This window comes from Diabrotica virgifera, chromosome 4 (assembly GCF_917563875.1).
Source record: "Diabrotica virgifera virgifera chromosome 4, PGI_DIABVI_V3a".
NCBI lineage: Eukaryota > Metazoa > Arthropoda > Insecta > Coleoptera > Chrysomelidae > Diabrotica > Diabrotica virgifera.
The window spans coordinates 28,741,686-28,765,369 of NC_065446.1; the positions used below are offsets into that span (position 1 = coordinate 28,741,686).

General features: G+C 34.4%; 1 protein-coding gene across 1 annotated transcript in view; it reads left to right on the forward strand.

The window, feature by feature from the left end:
• LOC114349349 (extended synaptotagmin-2) overlaps window positions 1-23,684 on the forward strand; it is an 83,784-nt gene that overhangs the window by 25,294 nt on the left and 34,806 nt on the right. The window contains exons 3-10 of the mRNA XM_028299693.2: window positions 346-387; window positions 2,572-2,712; window positions 2,825-2,901; window positions 6,326-6,392; window positions 6,445-6,590; window positions 6,646-6,766; window positions 14,152-14,322; window positions 22,805-22,890. Coding sequence (XP_028155494.1) covers window positions 346-387; window positions 2,572-2,712; window positions 2,825-2,901; window positions 6,326-6,392; window positions 6,445-6,590; window positions 6,646-6,766; window positions 14,152-14,322; window positions 22,805-22,890 — 851 coding nt within the window. The remainder of the gene's footprint in view (window positions 1-345; window positions 388-2,571; window positions 2,713-2,824; window positions 2,902-6,325; window positions 6,393-6,444; window positions 6,591-6,645; window positions 6,767-14,151; window positions 14,323-22,804; window positions 22,891-23,684) is intronic.

Below are 23,684 nucleotides of genomic sequence, written 5' to 3' on the forward strand. Positions count from 1 at the left end.
AATAACTTGTATTGCCGGATAAATAGATACAGCCAAGTACCTTGGGGTATATGATGTATTTAAATATAGTTTTTATGTAGATATTTAAACTTTTCAACTGGTTCAGTAATAATTATTAGTTTGTCATTTACTGATAATTGGGGTATTCTTTTTCGTGTTGGCGAAAATGATTGGAATACCTACTGTTTCATTCGGTTTGCTGAATGCATTTAGTGAACAATTCAATTTTTGCATCTAGTTTATGTTCATTTCACTCGATTTCTATTCTTAACTATTATTTGTAAACAAAAAATTAAAATACATAACACTTTTATGTTCAATTTTATATTAAAAATATTTTTTTAGGTTTTCTTCCCTGACATAGAACGAGCTGAGTGGATAAATAGAGTAAGTTATACATTTAAAGACGTAAGATCATTGTTTAAAAAAATAGTTGGGCAACGAAATGAATAAAATTGTTTGATTCTAATTGAGACAGTCACCAGATGTCACCACCACTTCTGTCAGGGTCGCAATGTCACGCGTAACTACGATAAATACAAAATGCGTAGACACCAAGTTGGATACGATCCTATTCATAACGCATTAACTCACATACATATTAAGGAAAATAAATATATGGTAGAATTTATGTATAAATTGAATTAACGATGTTCTTCTTCTTCTTCTTCTTTTATATAGGCAGTACTGCCTATTTTTCTTCAACGGTGCCTTTCATTCTGCCCCTAAGTTGTCATTCCATCTTTTCCTTGGGCGTCCTATACTTCTCCTGCCTAACGGTGACTTGTCCCTGGCTATTCTTACTATCATTGATTCAGACATCCTGCTTATGTGCTCATTCCACTCTTCTTTTCTATTCTTTACCCAGGTATTTATATTGTCTACCCCACATATGCGTCTGATTTCCTCACTTCTTACCCTATCCTGTAGTCCTTTTCCAGCAATTCTTCTTAAGATCTTCATTTCGTTGGTTTCCAGATATATATTCGGGCCTTTGTTTCCAATCTTAGGTGTTTGTTTTTCCAAATTGTGTCGTTTAGGCATCCGGCCGATCTGCTGGCTTTAATTATTTGGTATTTTACTTTTTCTTCGATATTGTTGTCGGCTGATAGATTAATTCCCAGATATTTGAAAGTCATTACTTGTTGTATAATTTGATTGTCTAACTCCAATTTCCATCTTATTGGTTCTTTGGCAATTACTAAGCCTTTTGTTTTTTGGGCTGATATTTTCATATTCATTTCTTTTGCGTTAATGTTGAACTCGTGCAATAATCTTCCATGTATTTGTATCAATATGTTTTACTTCTATCAATTCCTTCATCTCTGCTCTTTGACCTCTTATCATTTTCCACATTTCCTTTTGCATCCCATAAAAGTCGTGCTCCATCTCTTTTGAAAATGCTTCCCAATGTTCTGTTTTCTTCCTTCTTACTATTGAGTTTAATTCATTTCGTACTCTTTTATATTCTTCACATGTTTGTCTCGTTCTTTTGGACTTGTATTCTAGGTAGATTTTCTTTTTTTCTTGGCATTTTATTTTTATTTCTTCTCAGAACCATGGAGTTCTCCTTTTCTTTCGTATATATTTACTTATCTTACGTTCTCCAAGTGCTTCCGTTGCTGCCATTTTGATATTATCTCTGATCTTCCTCCAACTTTCTTCGATGTCTTCATCCGGTGTAATGTAGTTTTCATTCAGTACTTTTTGCAGTCTTCTCTGGTATAGATCTCGTGTTGACAAGTCTCGTAGCTGTTCTACCTTTATTCTTGTCTCACATTCAACAGGGTCTTCTTTCCTGTTTCTTTGTAGCTCTATTCTGATTTTTCCAAGTACTAGGTTGTGATCGCTTCCAATATTAGCTGCACTTAAACATCATATGTCTAGTACTTGAGAGTGGTGGATGTTTCTGTTTGTCAATATATAATCAATAACAAGTCTGTGTCCTCTTGTATTTTGGAATGTATATTTTTGTTGATCTTTGTGTCTGAAGAACGTATTGTTTATTCGAAATTCGTTCTGAGAGCAAAAGTTAATAAGTAGTTCTCCATTTTCATTTTTGTTGTCTTCATTGAATCGTTGCTTTATTCCTGGTATAATTATGTTACCGACTCTTGCGTTCATGTCTCCTAAAATGTATATTATCTCATTGGCTGGTATTTCGTCGACTGTTTGTTGAAGCTCGTTATAAAAGTGGACTCTGTCGACTTCAGGTTTGCAGTTTTCTGAGCTATAAACTCATATAATATTATTAACGATGTTATGCTATTCTATTTATAATTTATAGTAGCATGACATCATTAATCCAATTTCTAAATATATTCTTCCTTATATTTATTTTTCTTAATATGTATACCAGTTGGTGTATTATGAATAGGGTCGTATCCAACTTGGTGTCTATGCATTTTGGATTTATCGTAGTTACGCGTGATATTGCAACCCTGACAGAAATGGGGGTGCCATCTGGTGACTGTCTCAATTAGAATCAAACAAATTTATTCATTGCGTTGACAAACTATTCTTTTTTAAATAATGGTAAGATATACATTTAAAGCCTTTTTATTATTGTAGATAATTAAACAAGTATGGCCCAATGTTAACCAATACGTTCGAGAGCTCGTTAGGGATGCTATTCAACCAGCTTTGAGGGAAAGTTTGGAAAAATACAAATTAACTGGCTTTAAATTCGAACGAATTATTTTGGGTACTGTGGTAAGTATTATTACTTTTGGTCGTAAATATTATTACCATCAAAAAGTGTAAGTTTTGTGGTAAGTATTATTACCACCAAATAACCCAAAGGTTACAATACTATATTTTTTAGCCTTTTCGGATAGGAGGAGTCAAGGTCTATGACAAAAACACCGATCGAAATGAAATAGTTATGGATCTAGATATCTTGTAAGTAAACGATGCAAAAGTTGTGGTAGAATAATAAATATGATAGTTGTGAGGTTCTGAAACTGTTTTGTGGCATGTCTAAGTTAAATATTGTGTTTACATGTGATAAGCCACGTACATACAGTGTGTCAATTTGAAAAGTTGCCACCCTCTATAATTTGGTCCCTATAGAAAATCTAAAAATATGCAAAAGCACGTCAAATTTATTTATGAGGGGGACATTTTGTAGACCAGTTTTCAACTAAATTACATCAACCCTATAGCTGGGGCGGACACAACCCCCAAAATCTTTAATGGAAAGGGGGGTTGAGTGATACCTCATTTTGAAGGTCATTAAATTACCTTTTCAAAAATACTACATGCCTTATATTTCTTTTCAGTACTTTTGGAAAAATCTTGGACTCAATACTCTAAAAATTTTTGGTGTTCTGAACTCAATATTTAATTATTAAAATCAATTATACAAAAATTAAAATTACTGAAAATAAATATAATGTATGTGGTATTTTTGAAAAGGTAATCGAACGACCTTGGTCGTTCGTATTGGTAATGAGGTATCACTCAACCCCCCTTCCCATTAAAGATTTTGGGGGTTGTGTCCGCCCCCGCTAGAGGGTTAGTGTAATTTAGTTGAAAACTGGTCTATAAAATGTCCCCCTCACAAATAAATTTGACGTGTTTTGGTATATTTTTAGATTTTCTATAGGGACCAAATTATAGGGGTGGCAACTTTTTAAATTGACACCCTATATATTATAAGCGCCAATGTGTTGAGGAGGTTATGTATTAATAAATGAAGTTAACATACTTGGCCATGGTGTTGTAGGCAACAGCCATGCTTTGGCTGAAAACAATCTGTTGGCTGAGAGGGGTAGCTCGAAACGGGTTTATTAAAATGAAAAGCTTATTTTGTTAAAGTAGCAATAATATCAGCCTTAGACGTCGTTTTCTGCATTGCTATGTGTGGTCAATACTTTTGTATGAAACGGACGCCTGGACATTCAACAAAACACTAATGAATAATTTAGAAGCCTTTGAACTCTGGCTTTATAGAAGAATCTTGGAAATACCTTGGACAACCCACACCACCAACGAAAATGTTCTGAGGAGAATAGGTACAAATAGGGAGCTGCGAAAAATCATCTTTTTCTTCTTCTTAAAGTGCCGTCTCCTCAATGGAGGTTGGCTACTACAATTGCAAACTCTTCTCTGTCTTCAGCTGTTATTATTAGCTGTTCAAAATTTAGCCCTGTCCATTGTCGGATATTTCTGAGCAACGATAGTCTTTTCCTTCCTAGTCCTCTCCTTCCCTCGATATTTCCTTTCACTATAAGTTGAGCATATTGGTACTTATTATTTCTCAGTATGTGGCCCAGGTATGATGTTTTTCTAACTTTCACTGCGTTGAAAAGTTCTCTTGCCTTGCCTATTCTGTGCAGCACTTCTGTGCAGCCTATTCAGTTTGAGGTATGCGATGTCCACGAAATTTTGAGAATTCTCCGGTAGATCCACATTTCAAAGGCTTTCAAACTTATTTATGGTTGATGTTTTAAGGGTCCATGTCTCAACTGCATAGAGAAGAGTCAACCAGACGTAACATTTGGATAAACGTAGTCATATTTCGAGATTTATTCGAGAATCACAAGCAGTTTTTTGATTTTTTCGAAAGATTTTCTGGCCTGTTCTATTCTCGATCTTATTTCTAGATCAGGATTTAGGCGCTATCGATCCAACATCCCAAGTACTTAAATCTATTGACTTGTTCTAAAATGTGCCCATTTATTGTGCAAGGTTGAGGCACGTTTTGGTTTTTTCGGATTGAAATCACTTTGGTTTTTTTAATGTTTATTTTCATACCAAACTGCTCACAGGTCGAGTTGGTCTTGTCAATGAGTCATTATAGACCCAAGTCAGAATCCGCAATCAACACTGTATCATCGGAGTATCTGATGCTGTTGATATTTACGCCATTCACCTTGACTCCATCCTTGGAGTCCTCCAGTGCCTCTTTAAATAGAAACTTGGAGTAAAGATTAAACAGCAGAGGCAACAGAACACATCCCTGTCTAACTCCCCTCCTAATTTCTACTTCTGCGGATGTGGAACCCTCGATCCTAACTCTGGCGTTTTGGTTCCAGTACAAGGTCTTTAGTAAATTGATGTCTTTTCCATCTAAACCGACTTCTTGCAAACGTTCTAATAGTAGGTCGGTCTTACTCTATCAACTGCTTTTTCGAAGTCTATAGAGCATATAAATATATCTTTCTGTTGGTCGTAGCATTTTTGCGCGAGAACTAGTAAATTGAAGAGGGCTTCTCTCGTTCCCATGCCGGCTCTGAATCCAAACTGATCGTCTCCGATGATTGTTTCGCACTTTCTATAGATAGGATTATGTACGACTTTTAACAGGACTTTTACTGCATGACTCATAAGGCTTATCAGACGGAACTCATTGCAGTGTTGTGTGTTTGGCTTTTTTTGGCAGTGAGATGAATATTGACTCTAGCCAGTCTTGAGGTATTTTACCTGTATTATAAATGTGATTGAATAAAAGGACAAATATTTCGATATTTTCTTCGCTGATTAGTTTCAACGTTTCTGGGTATATTCCATCTGGACCTGGGCTTTTATTTGTTTTGAGTTGGTTAATTGCATTTATAATTTCAGATTTCAGAATTGCTGGCCTTTCGTTGTTATTTTCCAATATTGGTTCTTCTCGTATGTCATGAAAAAGAATTTTAATATAGTTTTCCCACTCTTTCAGTTTATCTTCCGTTGATTCTAGCAGTTTGCCATCCGTGTTCAGCAAAGTTGTTAGCTTGGTAGTTGATGTAAACTCTTTTACCTTTTTATGTAAATTAAAAAAATCGTGCCTTTGTCACAGTTCTTCTATTTCGACGCATTTTGTTTCCAGCCACTTCTCTTTTGCTGCGGTTATTTTTCTTCGAATTATTCTATTTAGTCTTTTGTATTCTCCATCCTGGTCATCTTTTCCTTTAGATTCTCTTCGTTTGTCCATTAATTGTAAAATCTCATCTGTCATCCACTCTTGTTTGTTATTTCTGGATGATACTTTTGGATGTTCTTCTATTGTATTGTTCATTTGTTCTTTAATAGTTTTCCAAAGAAAGTTTATGTCATCGGAAAAATCATCAAAGTCGGAAAAGTTACCTACCTGGAACACATAATTGGAAACTAAAAATACCGCTTCGCGCAACTGAGCATCCAGGGTAAGATTGAAGGAAAACGGGGTCCCGGTAGGCGCCAGATTTCATGGATTAGACATATCAGAGACTGGACCGGCCTTGATTCAACATCCTTGTTCAGAGCCGCATAGAACAGAGACATATGCTAGTGTAGTCGCTAACCTCCACTAAAGGAGGTTAGCTAAAATTATTGAAATATATGTTATTGTATATTTTAGCTACGCAGGAGATTGTGATATCACCTTCCACCTTAAAGGTATGAAAGGAGGAATCCGAGATTTTCAAGTAAGCTATAATTTAACAAGTTTGAGTATATACTAAATATCTTATATTTTAGTTACATGGTATGCTAAGAGTAGTTATGAAACCACTGATTACCTCGATACCTTTAATAGGCGGATTGCAGGTGTTCTTTTTGAATAATCCTGACATCGATTTTGATTTAGTAGGAATTGCTGATGTGCTAGACATGCCTGGCCTAAGGTATTGCGTTGCACCTTAAATTTAAGACAATTTTGTAACTATACTATAATTTCAGTGATATCTTGCGAAGGATTGTTGTTGAAACAGTGGCTTCTATGATGGTTTTGCCTAATAAATTTCCAATAAAACTTAGCGAAGAAGTTGAGGCTGTTGAATTGAAGGCTCCAGAACCAGAGGTAAGTATTACATCAGTAAAAACAGAAATTCTTATTTTTCTTCTTCTTCTTCTTTATGTATGAACATGACTCGGTCTGTTTTTTCCATGTGCCTCCGCCTCCAGTAAGTTGTCATTCCATCGTTTTCGTGGTCTTCCCACTGATCATCTTCCTATTGGGGAACCTTCTCTAGCCGTCCTTACTACTCTATTTGTTGTCATTCGGCTTATGTGGTCATTCCATTCTACTCTTCTGTTTCTTACCCAGTTAATAATGTTCTCCACCTTACACCCCCATCGTATCTCTCTAGTTAGAGTTTGTCCCACAGTGTCTTACCATCGATTTTTCGAAGAGTTTTAATCTCCTCTGTTTCGAGCAATCTTTTTGTCCCCTCTGTGTCAGGGCGCGCTTCTGCCGCATATGTCATTATTGGTCTGATGACTGTTTTGTAAATTCTGCCTTTCAATTATTTTCCAATATTTCTCAATATTGTGTCATGTAATTTGTGAATTTTCACAAAACTTTAGGAGACGATGGTCGTCCTAAGCACAAGGTGCCTTGGGGCCATCGTCGACATAATATTCGTGTTCAGCGATCCCAATATCCTACGAGTAACGAGTTTGCTCTAACTTTTTATCGAATTTCCATAAAACTCCAGACGAGGCCCATCCTGGGCACCAGCTTCCTCGGAGAATATCGCCCTCATGATATTCGTATTCAGCGACTCCAAAAACTTCCGTGTAGTAATATTGAGCACACTTCCGTCATTTTTTTCCGAATTACAAATTTGTTATGTTATATCTAAAGTCCGTATTATAAGCATTTTGTTTTTTTTTTGCTTTTTTTGCTTATAATTAGGATTTTTAGTAAAAATGCTTGTTTTAAAGATATGTTGCTTATCTTTGTTCATTTTATTTCTTATGATGAACTATAGTGAAATTTCCTTAGAATATAAAAAAAACAGGAAGGAGTCTTTCATATATCAACAACACCTTAAATTTCTAGCGGAACCGGCCATCTTGAACGTCTGTGGATGACTCATAAGTTTTTGACAACGAGGTAGAAGGTGTTTGTGTATTGGATCAGCTGTGTGCATAGGCGTACCATCTGGTAAAGCTCCTGTATATGCAATCAATTAACTGAAGTTATTAGTATAATAAAATGTTAGTTAACTGACTTTTCAACAAAATATTATATTAATACGTATTTTCTCTTGATCTGTAGCTGTTTGTTTAACATCAAAGATGTAATAAAATCGTTAAGAATTTCTTTTCTTCCCTCTTTCAAAGGTACGTCACTGGAGATAGAAAGCAAATCTGACAGCTGATCGCCATTTGCAACCTCCTTCCTGGTTCGTAGTCATTTCGCATTGTACTCCTTCCTGATTTATTTTATATTCTAAGGAAATTTCACGTTACTTCGTGTCTTAAGCAAAATTCTATGAAGTATACAGAGCTATAAAACTCTAATAATTCAATAAACCATAAGAATTTTAATCACTTAGGCTTAGGAGATAATCGGGAAACTCCATCGTTATACCTGCCATGTAATAAACTAATATTTGTCTGCAGACAGCCCAAATTTATTATATTGTTGTAAAATAGTACCGGTACATTTGTCTAAATTTAAATACTCACCAATCACATCTGCATATGTTGAAAGAACTTTTTCTACGTATAAATATATGTATACAGATAGAAGACATAGCTTTTTATAAGAAAATTTTTGAAAAACATATTATTGTTAATTCTTTTTATGCTAATGGCCATGAATAGAAAATATAATAATATGTTAATTATTTTTCGACTTTTTTTATCATATTATAGCTTAATACTTTGGTAATTTTTTATTTATTGTTAATAATACGATAATTAAAAATAAACGTAATTTAATGTTAATGTCCTTTATTCATATTTATATCATTATATCCATGTTTACTTACACGTTTTTTTTCTTGAACCTTGATTATTTCATAAAAACTTTTATTTTGCTTATATAAGTGCTTATTTTGACCTTTCTGTCATGCTTATAATCCGGACTTTAGTTATATCACTATGAAATAGACTTTGAAAAATGCATTTTCCTTGTTCAATGATGCAATTTTCATTTCAAAATCATTATTTTGGTTCACACAATTTACTAACCCTCTTTCGAATCGAATGCAACAAATTTCAGTAAGATCCAGCCAAACTGCGAGAATTAATAGCTTTATTGCTTTATTGAATAGCCCATTTAGAGAACCGTTAATATACGAATTTTATAAAACAAACTAATATAACAGCAGCAATGTTTACCTGCATTAAATGAATTATAATTCGTTTGAAGTGCATTTAAACAAGATTTAACTTTATGTAAGACAAATATCAAATAAATCATTTAACAGATTACATTAATGATGTTAAATAGTGATAAAGCATACATTGTGCATACATTGTTCGATGGTCAACTTTCATTCATATCGGTTATCTCATTATCTTTCTCTAAGTTCTTTGGAGCTCATTGATTTTTTACTGCTTCCATCCATATTTTCCTCTCTTCTGTCTCGCTGTAGGTATCCATGCAAGTACTTGTTTCGGGAGTCGTTTTTTATTCGCTGTACATGTCCGTTCCATATGACTTGCTTTTGTTGTTCGTCTTTCACTATAGTACCTTTCTATTCCCATGCGTTTCTGATTTCTTCATTTCCAGTCCTCTGCTTTCTCGAAATCCTTATCGTTTTCCGTATTACATCAATGTCTGTGGCTTCTATCTTTTGTTTCATCCTTCTGCTTTAGATTCCAGGTTTCTGCCATGTTTCGTTTTGATTTCTTACGGCTTTTATGCTTTTTAACTGCTTTTTCTCAAATTGGTGCTTTTTTCTTTTACGTAATCTTTTTTTCGTTTCTTAAATCCGGTATTGTCCCTTGGCTCTTCTTATGCACCTCATGTTTGCTTAATTTGTCTTTAGATATGCTCTATTTTTGTTTTCTGTCGCTTCTTGGCACTTCTTATCAAATCATTCGTTTTTAACTGGTTTGGTTTTCTTTTTCGGAATGGTTTAATGCCCAGATTATCCACATTAATTATGTCTTGTTTCACATGTTTGGTTTGGTATTATTCCGTCACTATCTGCGTTTGGACCTCGGTAACTTCAAGACGTTCATTGCATCGAAAGAATTCCTTGCATCTATCAGACTGTGATCTATTTGATTAACGGTTTTGTTGTCAGGGGATTTCATGTTCTTTTCTGTATCATTTTATGGCGAAATCTTGACACTTGTGTAGGTACTATCATTAAAATCCACAAGGAAAAAGTTTTCCTGTAGTTGGCTGTATACCATGTAATACAAAAAACAATAAAATCCTTTATAAAAGGTATATATTTAAAATCCCTAAAAAGAGCTACATCACAACTAGTTTTCGATTGGTTTACTAATCATCATCAATGCTTACCTAAAATGAATATAACCTGGTAAAATAATGCAAAGATTTTGAAATTTTGACTACGGTTAAGAAAAGTTGTAGGTTATACTCACGTGAAATTTACATGCTACCCACCAAGATATAGTTTTACAAAAATATGTGGGTCAAAGGCTTACTCAAATTACTTGTACAGGGCTTTGACCCACATATTTTTGTAAAACTATATCTTGGTGGTTAGCATGTAAATTTCACGTGAGTATAACCTACAAATTTTCTTAACCGTAGTAAAAATTTCAAAATCTTTGCATTATGTTACCAGGTTATATTCATTTTAGGTAAGCACTGATGATTATTGGTAAACCAATCGAAAACTAGTTCTATGATGTAGCCCTTTTTAAGGATTTTAAATATATACCTTTTATAAAGGATTTTATTTTTTTTGTACTATCATGTTTTTGGTGCTTGCAAAGTTTATTAGTCGTTCCCTAATCTCCGTAGGATCATTTTTCCCGCTCTCACTACTCTGCTTCCCACAGTGGTTGATTACCACAATCTTCCACAGCGTTGCTCAGGTTACCCGGGTTTATCACGTGGAGTTGGAATTGATTAGGATAGGCTAGTGACCACCCTATTTAATTTATTGAACCCTAACTGAGAACTGAGTACTTTTACTGAATAAGTTGTTTCTATTTTCTGGTGTTTTGTAAAACTTCTGGAGATTCTGATTGCTTTTGTCACTTATTTCTTGACCTTTTAACCGAAATTTCGTTATTTTTTCTACCATTTGGTGTTGAATCTCAAGTTTGCACTTTGGTTCCTTTGATAGAAGAGGAAGGAGTATAGGAAGAAGGAGAGTGTCATGGTTGAAAAATTTAAGAGACTGGTATAAATGCAGTTCAATACAACTCTTCAGAATAGCGGTAGATAGATGAAAGGTGGTGATGATAATATCGAACCTACGATTGGGAGACGGTACTTAAAGAAAAAGAAGGTCCCTTTGTTCTACTAGACCCTTTATATATATGACACCGGTTTGTAGCGTCCTCTGCCTTCCGGTTTCTATTTTCCAGCAGCTTCGATCTGTCCAATATCCTTGTCGTACTCTTAGACATTGCTTTTTGGATTCCACCTATCCAGGTAGTTTTCGATGTGTCCCTTTTCCTCCTTTCCGGGGGTTGCCATTCCATTATCAACTTTGCGAGTCGATGTTTCTCCATTCTTTGTACATGACCATACCAACAAAGTTGTTTTTCTTGGATTTCTTCTATTATGTTTGTTTTCCTATTCATAATATCTCGTACTCGTTCATTCGTTATGTGTGAGACTCTACAGATGCATGCCGATCTTCTTCCAGTGCGAGCAACTTCTGTTCTGTTCGCTTATTCAGTTGCTAGGTTTCGCTTCCATACAGTACCATGCTTTTAAAGATGTTATTATGTGTTTTCTTTTCTTTTAATATAGTTTTTGACCAAAGTAGTGAGTTCAAAGCTCTTATCACTTTCTTTCCTTTCATAATTCTTCCCTCTGTTTCGAATTCTGTCCTTCCACTTTGTTGGATTCTCGTTTCAAGGTATATATAATCAGAGGTTGACTCGATAACCATATCATCCTCTAGTTGTGGCTCGTTTTTCTGTCCTTCTTTACACATATATTTGGTTTTCTCTATATTGACGTATAGGCCCAATTTTTTGTATTCTCGAAACAGCCGGTTTGTCATAAATATTAGATCATCTTTAACCTGAGCAATAACGTACCATGAAGCTATCTGATAATCTGTTGTTGATTTTTGCTTGCTTGGATGTTGCTATAGAATTTTTGCCCTGCTGTTATAGACCAAGACTAATCTGTAAAAAAACGTGTATTTTTGGATGTGAGAGGTGGCATTCGGATTTTTGAAGATAAAGTTAGGTGACACCTTCAGTAATAATAATTGACTTATGCTCCTTTTCAAATATGCCCGGAACATTAATAAAAAAATTAAAATATTTAAAAATTTCGAAAAACATCGATTTTTTCTGCTTTCTTTGCTTATAACTTTAAAATGGTTCGTTTTAGAACATAGTCGTACAAAAATAAAATAAAGATAATTGAATTTTGTATGATATACGACCGGTCAAAAATGTCTTAAGGTATTACCTTCTCTGCAATATAGCAATAAATACAAAATAAGGGGGCAAAATACGCCTGTTGTTATTCAATGTTTCTTAACCACTTTGGTGGCACTTAGAACCTTAGTAATTCGCTTAGAGAATTCTTATTACTTACTTAAATGGTCTACCAAATTTCATTTGAATCGACTTAATAGATTTTGCATATATTGCATATATTGCATGCAATAAATTTGCAATGTAAATGTTTTTAACAAAGTTCAAATTTTTTAAAATCTTTCTGAACAAAAAGTAGACCATTTAAAGTTGGCTAAATTTTTTACATATAAATAGGTGCTCTACCTATCTAATACACTTTACAGAATTAAAATCGGATTAATTAAAGGGGCCTCAGCAATGTTTGAAAATTATAAACAATTTTTTGGCTTATAAACAAATAGCTTTGTTTAATAATAAAAAAATTAATTTTTAGCAATGCAAATAATTAAAACCGGTATAATTTGACTTAAACTTTCAAATGCTGTCAGCAGAATTGCTATTTTATTTTTTAATCAAAAGTTATTCTCGTTCAAAAATTGCAATTTTTCGATTTTTTGAATGTTCCCCCGCGTTTATCTCGAAAACTATGCATCCTACGAAAAAACTTCTAAGAACATTTTTTGCTTAGAATTACCCAAGAAATACAAAAAAATGTTTTATTTTGCGAAAAATCGATGTTATGTAATTCCTCAAGTTCTTTGTTTATAACAATCTTATCGACATCCGGATCAACTGTTACCCAAAAAAATCGTGTTCTACGGGTCAAAATACATAAAAAAAAACTTGGGTAAGTCCATCTAAATAAAGGAGCCCGTAGCACCCCCTCCTGGACACAGCACTAATTTGTTTATAAGCCAAAAAATTGTTTATAACTTTAAAACATTGCTGAGGCTGCTTAAATAATCCGATTTCAATTCTGTAAAGTGCATTAGATAGGTGGAGTGCTTCTTTATATGTAAAAAAATTGACAAATCTTTTATTTTCTAGTTTTTGTTGTGCAAGATTTTAAAAAATTTTAATTTTTTAAAAAAAGTTTAGATTGCAAAATTATTATGCAAAATCTAGCAGGTCAATTTTAATGAAATTTGGTGGACGGTTTTAGCACATTACAAAAATTTTCTAAGCGAATTAGGAAGGTTCCAAGTGTAACCTAAGTGATGGAAAAACATTGAATAAGGACAGGCTTGTTTTGCCCCCTTATTTTATATTTATTGCTATTTTGCAGCAAGGGTGTTAAATTAAGACATTTTTAACCAATCGTATCTGATAGAAAATTTAATTATCTTTGTTTTATTCCTATACGACTTTGTTCCAAAATGAATCGTTTTAAAGTTATAAGCAAAGAAAGTAGAAAAAAAAACGAAATTTTTTGAAATTTTTAAATATTTTATTCTTTTTTTTTATTAATGTTCCGGGCATATTTGAGAAGGAGCATAAGTCAATTATTATTAATGAAGTTATCACCTAATTTATCCGCAAAAATCCGAATGCCACCTCTCACATCCACCTAAAAACAGATCCTTCCTGGTCTATTATTAAAGTTATATTAATAAGGGATTTTTCCACGGCTTGCCATAATTTACAAAGTGGTACGGTATCATATGCCTTAGTTAGATCGACGAGTAGTAGATGTATTTATCTGCCTTTATCTACTTTTTTTTTTCGTTGAGTTTGTTGAGCGTGAAGATATGCTCGGAATCCTGCTTGTTGTTAGACATGTTTTTTTTTTTCGAAATTTTAGTCTTAGCATTGAACTGAAGTTAATGATGAACATTATTTTTTTAATTTTCATTTATACTTATCTCATCTTATCTCATCTTATTTCATCTTTACCTTATTGGTGTATTATATTTACAGGGAGTCCTTAGAGTGCACGTTTTCGAAGCTAGCCATCTGATGAAGAAGGACATCAGTGTCCTCGGCAAAGGAAAATCCGATCCTTATGCCGTTGTCACCGTTGGAGCGCAAGAGTTTAAAACAAAAGTCATCGACAATACTGTTGATCCCAAATGGGATTTCTGGTGCGAGGTAAGTTTGTCTATATTTTATCTGCATGACGTCCACTTCTAAAACACAACATATAACATTATTTACACGTAGTAGAGCAAAATTCAATTGCCTTGGATCAGAAAAGAGAATAATTATTCAAACACATAGAAAGTTGTGTCGTCTGGTCACGTTACTAAAATTTTTAATACAGCGTTGTAAAAATTGGCGGCAAATAATGCCCTTCGCATTGAGGCTTGCGCAAGCTACCAAGTAATGATTATTTAGGCTGGTTACAAGCTTAACTGTAAAGTGGAATAGTGTACGAATTAAATCATTTGAATCTCTCTAAATTTTTATTTTATTTATTTAGCGTATGGCTCTATCACAGTTTTTGTATAAAAATAAAGATCACAATACATTAAAAAATAATAATAATTAATTTTTATAAACGAAAATTTAGTTGATAAATATATTGAATCGATTCATTGGTCGCCATTAAAAAATCGGACCAATTGCCACTGTACGATCTGATGGGGCATTCCTCCACCAAATGCTTAACCGTTTGTCTTTCAGCACCGCAATCGCAATTTGGAGAAGGTATTTTTCCCCATCTAAAAAGTGAGTCAGAGTACCTACCACAGTTGGTTCTAATTCTATTTAGTGTAGCCCAGATCCGTCTTGGTTGATTGAAGCCCTCTGGCTTGCTTGTAATACATGGCATATTTCGGATGTCAGGTGGAGCATTCTTCTCCCAATCTTCTTGCCAACGGTCGGTTATTTCGAAATTCCTTTCAATTAGTATCCTTGCAGAATCCAGAGGGTTTTTTCTTGAACGAAGCCTACTTATGTCTCTGTCGTTAATATCAACGTGAGAGCGGAGCACAGGATCGGCGTTATTTTTTCTATACTCCCTGACAAGAGCATGTTCTCGGCGGATTTGTGAGGGGGCTATGTGGCTTAGTGCTGGTAGCCAATACGTTGGTGTGGCCTTGGTTGTACCTGATATAATACGTAAAGTCTGGTTTAGTTGGGCATCAACACGTTTGGTGTGTGGGCTGTTGAGCCATACCGGTGCACAATACTCTGCAACTGGATACACGAGTCCCAGTGCTGTCGACCTAAGTGTATTCGCTGAGGAACCCCATGTGGTACCGCATAACTTTTGTATAATATTGTTTCGTGTTCTAAGTTTTGCCGTCGTCTTTGTAAGATGTTCTTTAAAGCTTAGTGTTCTATCGAGTGTCACACCTAAATATTTTGGGTATTTAGTATGATTGTTGTTTAAATCTGTTGTTTAAATGAAAGCATGATACTTCCGTTTTGGAGGTATTGGGCTGTAATCTCCATTGTCGGAAATATCTCCCGAGGATAATCAGGTCGTTTGTTAGGATTTGCTCAGTAGTCTCCATTTATTTATGGCTCGTAGCAAGTGCCCAGTCATCTGCATAACCGAACTTCTTTGATATGGTTTCAGGCATGTCTGCTATATAAAGGCTAAAGAGTAGAGGGGCCAGCACCGATCCTTGTGGAAGACCATTGTTCAGTTTCATTTGGGTACTGGTCTTATCGCCCATGGTGACTTGAAAACTTCTATTGCAAAGCATTGTATTTTATATATTACCCCTTGTCTCCACACGGTATCGTACGCTGCTGATAAATCGATGAAAACAGTAGATATTTTTAGTTGTTTTTGAAAGCCTGTTTCTATGTAGTTAGTCAGTGATAGGACTTGGTCTGTGCAGCTGCGGTTTGGTCGAAATCCTGCTTGTTCCACAGGTATATGTTGAAGTATTGTTTGGCTAATTCTGTTATATATCATTCTTTCAAAAAGTTTGTAGACCATACTTAGAAGTGCAATTGGACGATAATTTTTTGGTAGATCGTTAGGTTTCCCTGGTTTTAAAATGGCGACGATTTTTGCTGTTTTTAGTTGATGAGGAACATTTCCCGTCTGAAGAATGTCTGAGAAGAATTTTGCAAGCCATTGTCTAGTAAATCTGCCACTGTGTTTTAAAAACTCAGCATGAATGCCATCAAAGCCTGTGGCTTTTCCCGTTTTCATTTCATTAAGAGCTTCCGTGATTTCCTCACAGGTGAAAGGGTTGGAATACTCTGTTTCAAGTGGACACGTGGATTTTAACTTTTATTTTATTTTTATTTTTTATAAAAACCAATAGTTGTAAAGAGATTACTTCAAATTAATCTCATCTCATGTTAATTATCGAATGATCGTGGTATAAATTGTATATGTATAATCAAAAACTTTTCTAGCGTATAATGGTCTTCTTCTTTTTTTGATATAGGCAGTACTGCCTGTTTTTCTTCAACGGTGTCTTTCATTCTGTCCCTAAATTCTCATTCCATCTTTTCCTTGGGCTCCTATATTTCTGCTAACGGTGACTTGTCCCTGGCTGTTCTTACTATCCTTGATTCAGACATCCTGTTTATGTGCTCATTCCACTCTTCTTTTCTGTTCTTTTTCTTTGCCCAGGTATTTATATTGTCTACCCCACATATGCGTCTGATTTCCTCACTTCTTAATCTGCCTTGTAGTTCTTTTACAGCAATCTTTCTTAAGATCTTCATTTCGTTGGTCTCCAGATGTCTTTGTGTTTTGCTTAAGGTATAAGATTGCATTTACTTCTTCATGTTTGCGTCTTTCCATGTTAATTCCTCTTCTCTCCAATATCTTTCCGATTACCTCATCGTTTGTCTGTCTTGGCCTTCGTCTCTTTTGTTTTTATTTTTGCTTCCCACCAGGGCCGGATTTAAGGGGGGGCAGGCTGGGCAGCTGCCCGGGGCCCCCACATTCTTGGGGCCCCCACAAAACCACAAACTTAAAAAAAATTAGCACATTATTCACATAGAATAATTTTTTCAATCAATTAACTGTGATATTTTATTACATGGAAGGTTTCACTCATGTTTAAAGGTTTCTCTTATTTTTGTAAAATCACGGTCATAAAGCAGAAGATATATTTAATTCTCTCATGACATTATTGCAAGAAGATGATGTTGATATGAAAAACTGCAGGGGACAGTCCTACGACAACACGTCAGTTATGAGTGGATAATACAATGGTGTTTAGACTAAAATTAGATAACATAATATCCTGGTGTTGTGCTCCTGCCATACCATTCTTTGATTTCTTGGAAGAACTATAATATGAACTATATGTATTTTTCAATTCCTCTACATATAGATACAACTAGATCTTTAAGCGAGAGGAACGCTCAATACTAGATGGTCTTCAAGAAGTGACGCCGCAAAAGCACTAGTTAAAGGTTGTAATCAGATTAAAGGAGCATTATCCGAAATTTCAACAACAATTTTTTTAATGGTAGGAGGTAGGGCCCCCCCAATTCTGCCCAGGGGCCCCCACTGCCTTAAATCCGGCTCTGCTTCCCACACTTTTCTCACTGATATGGTAACTTTCATTTGGTGTAAATGAGCCCACCAATTCAGCTGTTTCTGTCCTATAAAATGTGGATTGTATTATCAGTCTATAAAATGTGGATTGTATTTTCAGTTCGTTTCTTATATCTGTGTTCCTCATTCTATCCATTTTGATAGCACCTTTAATTCTTCTGAAAAACATCATCCCTGCAGCCTGTATCTGGCTCTTTTACCGTTCCATTAAAAATGATTCGCTGCCCAAAATCAGAACAGGTCTATAAAACTGCAGGTAAATTTTTTGTTCATTATACAGGGTGTAACAAAAATGCAGGTCATAAATTAAATCACATATTCTGGGACCAAAAATAGTTCGATTGCACCTAACTTACCTTCGTACAAATGTGCACATAAAAAGTTACAGCCCTTTGAATTTACAATTTTTGAATTATTGAAAATGGACATGTGGCATTTCTATGCCAAGAATCATCTTTTTTGCCTCTTAGTATCTTTTCGATAAGTCACCTTAGTTAGTTAGTTATCTTTATTCCAAAAAATCACAAATTTACAATAAATATAATTTTAACAAAAATATTTGTACAAGAACAATATGTGATTTTAGCCTAAGCGTTGGAACCGTCTAGATCATTAAAATTTATTAAAAAGAATTCATCCAGACTATAAAAAACATATTGACCTAACAATTTTTAATTTTTTTTTTTAAACTTGCATATTGAAAGTGCTTTAATCCCAGTGGGCAAATGGTTGTATACTTTAATACCGGAGTACAATGGACCATTTCGAGTACGTCTATAATTATAATTGGGAAGAATTATATCTTGCCTGCGTGTATTGTGACTGTGTATATCAGGTTTTAACAATTCATGTCGTTTTCTATGTATAAGTAGAGACATCTTATAAATATAAATATTAATGAGCGTCATTATTCCATGATCTTTGAAGAGAGGTCTACATGAACTTCTACTTGTTAAGTTGAATAGTGCTCGAATTGCTCGTTTTTGAGCCACAAATGTGGATTCTGCTGTGCTAGCCGCGCCCCAAAATTCCACACCATATTGCATAATACTTTGAAATTGAGCAGAATAAACTATTTTTGCCACACAAAAATTTGTATTTTGTCTAATTGCTCTTATGGCATATGTGGCTCTGCTGAGGGTTTTATTCAGTTCAGTTATGTGGTAACTCCAATCAAGTTTGCTGTCTATGTTTATGCCTAAAAATTTAATTGTATGACAAGAAGTAATGCTTCCTTGATCTACTTTAATAACAACATCTTCCACATTTTGATACAAATTAAAACGGATACTTTGTGTTTTACTAATATTCAGAACCAATTTATTGGCGTGAAACCAGTCTGATATCTCTTCAACTGTAGTAGCGGCACAGGATGTTAATGTATCAGAACTATCGCCTTTAATTACTATACTCGTATCATCTGCAAAAAGTGAAAATGTGGTATTCGGGAAACTAGCTACCAAGTCATTGATATAGATAAGAAACAGTGTTGGTCCTAAAACAGAGCCTTGTGGAACTCCACTCTGAACTTCTGCGAAATTTGAATAGGATGCTTCACAGCTACTATCAGAATTATTTATTCTAACACACATTTTTCTGTGTGATAGGTATGTCTGAAACCATTTATGTGGTGTACCTCTAATGCCGTAGTAGTAGATCTTGTCCAGTAGTATTTGATGGTTTACGCAATCGAATGCTTTCGATAAATCACAGAAAATACCAAGAGGATGGTGTTTTGCTTCCAAGATTTTATGCACATTTTCGATTAGAGAAAATGCTGCATCTGTAGTACTCATATCAGATCTAAAGCCATATTGAGAAGTTGTTAGAATTTTATGTTTATTTAAAAAAATAATTAATTGTTTATTTACGCACCATTCTAATAGTTTTGAAAGGGACGGTAATAGAGACACTCCGCGATAGTTCTCTATATTACACCTATCACCTTTTTTATGTACAGGAATAACTACCGATTTTTTAAAACATTTAGGAAATATTCCGTTTTTAAGAGACAAATTAAAAACTAAATCTAAACCTTTTATCGAGATGTGGCTTCTTTTTTAACATGTTTCAAAATATACCTAAAAATGTAAATTATAAATAAATTTTCAGATTATAAACAGGTCTCTATAATCGTACTTAACCATATTATACAAATATGTGGTGGATTCGACAAATATTCAAAATATCTCGATAAACTGGCTTATCGATAAAGTACTAAGAGGCTAAAAAGTTTCTGAAACATTGTGTTTAACTTGGGGGGGGGGGTTAAGGGAACAAAAATCCCATAGAATGTTTATGGGCTGCCCAAATATCATTATAATTTGTTTAAAGATGTTCCTGCCATAAGAATGCCACATGTCCATTTCAATAAAAAAATATATAATAGTTTTCGATATACTCGAAAATATCGATTTTCATTGTGTAACTTCAATCGGCTGTAACTTTATATGCACATTTGTACTAAGGTAAGTTAGGTTCCATCGAACTATTTTTGGTCCCAGAATATGTGATTTAATTAATGACCTGCATTTTTGTTACACCCTGTATAATAAATACAGTTGTAATGGTTATAAAAAAGTTTTGTGATCTTTAGTAGAAAAGATAAAGTTCCCATATTATCTTAAAACATAATCAAATGTTTCATATTGTCTTAATATCCTGAATTTTGGTTCTTCTACCTAAAGTGCCCTCTGCTCCATAGAGATTCTCTTCTTCTTCTTCTTCTTCCTCTTCTTCTTATTCTTCTTCTTCTTCTATATAGACATGACTATGTCTGGTCCTTCAATGTGCCTCTAGCAAGTTGTCGTTCCATCGTTTTCGTGGTCTTCCCACCGATCGTCTTCCTCTTGGGAAACCGTCTCTCGCCGTTCTTACTACTCTATTTGTTGCCTTTCGGCTTATGTGGTCATATTCTATTCTTCTGTTTCTTACCCAGTTATTAATGTTGTCCACCTTGCATCTCCGTCGTATATCTGTACCTACTTTTAGCTTTGTCCCATAGAGGTTGGCTACTACAATTGCAAACTTTTGTCTGTCTTCAACTATTCTTATTAGCTGTTCAAAATGTACCCCTGTGCATTGTCGGATGTTTCTTAGCCACGATAGTCTTTTTCTTCCTAGTCCTCTCCTTCACTCGCACTACTTCGTTTGAGGTATACGATGCCCATGCCCATGGCATTTTGAGGATTCTCCGGTACATACACATTTCAAAGGCCTCCAATTTATTGAGGGTTGATGTTTTAAGGGTCCACGTTTCAACTGCATAGAGAAGATTCGACCAGACATAACATTTCAATAAACGTAGTCGAATTTCGAGTTGTATTCTAGAATCATATAGCAGTCTTTTGATTTTTTTTTTTTTTTTGGGAAGTTTAGTAAAAAAGTGTAAACTATTCGTACTTTCAGTTATACTTGTATGTACATAATATATCAAATTTATGGTATTGAACAGTTCGACTTCCTTATGAAATTAACCGACAATCAAATGGTAATTAGTAACAGAGTGATGTTGAAATGAGATAATTGGAAATAAAATATTATTATAATTTTTATGACCAACAGAAAATCCTATTTAGCAGGTGGCCGTAGCTATAAATAACGATTATATGAAACATGCAATTTATATACATCTAGCAATGTTACTTGTCGGATGTTGTTTATAAAGTAAACTATAAAAATTGCAATTCAACATACATTGGGCTAACACGCCATTATCTACCTACATAAAAGGGTTGCACAAATAGTGTAAAAACTAATAGATTCAACGTTACAACCTTAGCTAAGCATTCTACAGAAAATAATCATGATTTTTACTTTGAAAATGTATTTTGGAAAAAGAACAAAACTACAACAAAAGATATATATCGGAGATGATTCACATATAGAAAGATCAAAATTGTATCAATAGTAAAACCGATATCAAGGATCTCTCCGATATAATATATTACAACGTAATAAATTAAGTTATTTATTAGCACTATAAAAAGATATACATAACCTAAAAAAAACAGGTTATAAAATCTTCCCAGAACGTTTTTGTTTAATCTTTTGGGAGAACGATTTAATTTTTAATTGGAGTAATTTTCATTACACAATTATCACTTTTTTGAAGTATTAGTAGAAAAGTATATTAAGACACACTCGATTTCATATATCACTAGAATGTATTTTTAAGGGGGCAGTCACAAAATCTTGGTCCAATGCTATTTAAATGCATTAATTTTTTTCCAATCCTGAGAAAACTAATAAATATTTTTGAAAAATTTAAACGCAGTATGGAAGATTAAGTTATTACCGAGGGCGAAAAATCCCTTAGAATAAAAAAAGTTTCTTTTGAATGAAATATTCGAAATTAAAAATCACACTGAATTTTCTCTTTTGTTTTGTTCACCCCTGTCATTTAAATTAAAATAAACATTTTCGAAGTTTTCATGGACTTTGGGCCCTCGGTAATACTGCAATGTTTTATTCTGAATTAAAATTTTTTCAAAAATACTTATTAGTTTTCTCAGGATTCGAAAAAAAATGAATGCATTTAAATAGCATTGGACCAAGAATTTGCACCTACCCCTTTAACTCGTATTTCCTTTGCCCTTTTGATTTTTGGGACATAAAGAGACATACATCATAAAGATATGTAATTAAAAATCAATGTTTTTCTACATCAAATGTTTGTTTATTATTGATATGGCTATGTTTTTTTTATTTTCGGAATCATAATCGTATATTTGTTTATGTATTACTTCTATAGAGATATGTATTTAGTTAACTTTTAACAAGGTTAATTTTATATAACCTTACCTAAAAAAGTCTGTCCGGGCCAGAAATTTGATTTTTGTAATTTGTTAAAAGAATGTTTAAATAAATTAGGACTACTCTTCGCATGGACGACCTCTTGAACCTTATGGGGTATTTCATGAAAGTGATGATGCAAAAAAGTCCCATGGGATTATTTTTCGAAAGAACCCACTTTTTTTGTTTTAAAAACCTGTGTAAACTATTATCTCTTGTCAATGTTATTCAGTTCCTTAAGTTACTTTAATTTTTTTTATTTGGTTGACAATAGCTATTTTATTTTAATTTTACCAGTTTCAAATACTGGAGTCAAATGGACAACAACTTTATGTACACTTATGGGACAAAGATGATACGGGTGGTGATGAAAACTTAGGAAGGTAAGACGAAAACCACGAAAAGAGATCCAAAAGTTTTCTATTTATTGATGTTCAGATTATGTATCTACCTAGTGCATGAAAATAATATTGCATGATCTTTATTTAGGTAGCGTTAGTTTAGTAAGGATAAGAAAACATTATATTGCATGTAAATGAGAAGTACCCGATTTTTAATGATTTTAAAATCCGTCAATGTAAAGGCTGTATATATCACCAACGTTGTTTAACACTCTTTTAAAGAAAGCTTAGAAACATATGAGCTTATATGGTATGGTATGGTATGGTATATCGGGGCAGGGCCCATTTGTGAGCCCTTCAGACACTTAGACCTCTTACTGCGGGTCCATTTTATCACCCCTATCTTACGGACCAGGTTCATAAGAACCTGTTCTTCGGCGTCAGAATCAGCAGGGTCTGCAAATCTGCCGATGCCACCCCGAACGTCTAATCCCCCAGGAACCTTATGGCCTCACAGAGTCTCACGAGTCTCTTAAGAGGCAACTCTCTCATCTGGCTCGGCTGCCTAGATGCCGATCCCAGGATCTGCGACCTCTCTTCATATGCCAATTCTGGGCATTCCCAGGGGACATGTGAGGAGATTTCCTCCTCCTCATTACATGGACGGCACCGTAAGCCATCCGCCAGTCCAAGCAGATGAAGGTGCCGTCGGAGTCTACAGTGGCCGGTAAGCAAACTAACCACCAGGGAGCATTTTCTACGATCTAGAAGAATCAGTTGGCCTGTGAGACTTTTGGATGGCCCCACTATGTGGAGCCTAGCCTTTGTTAAACCTC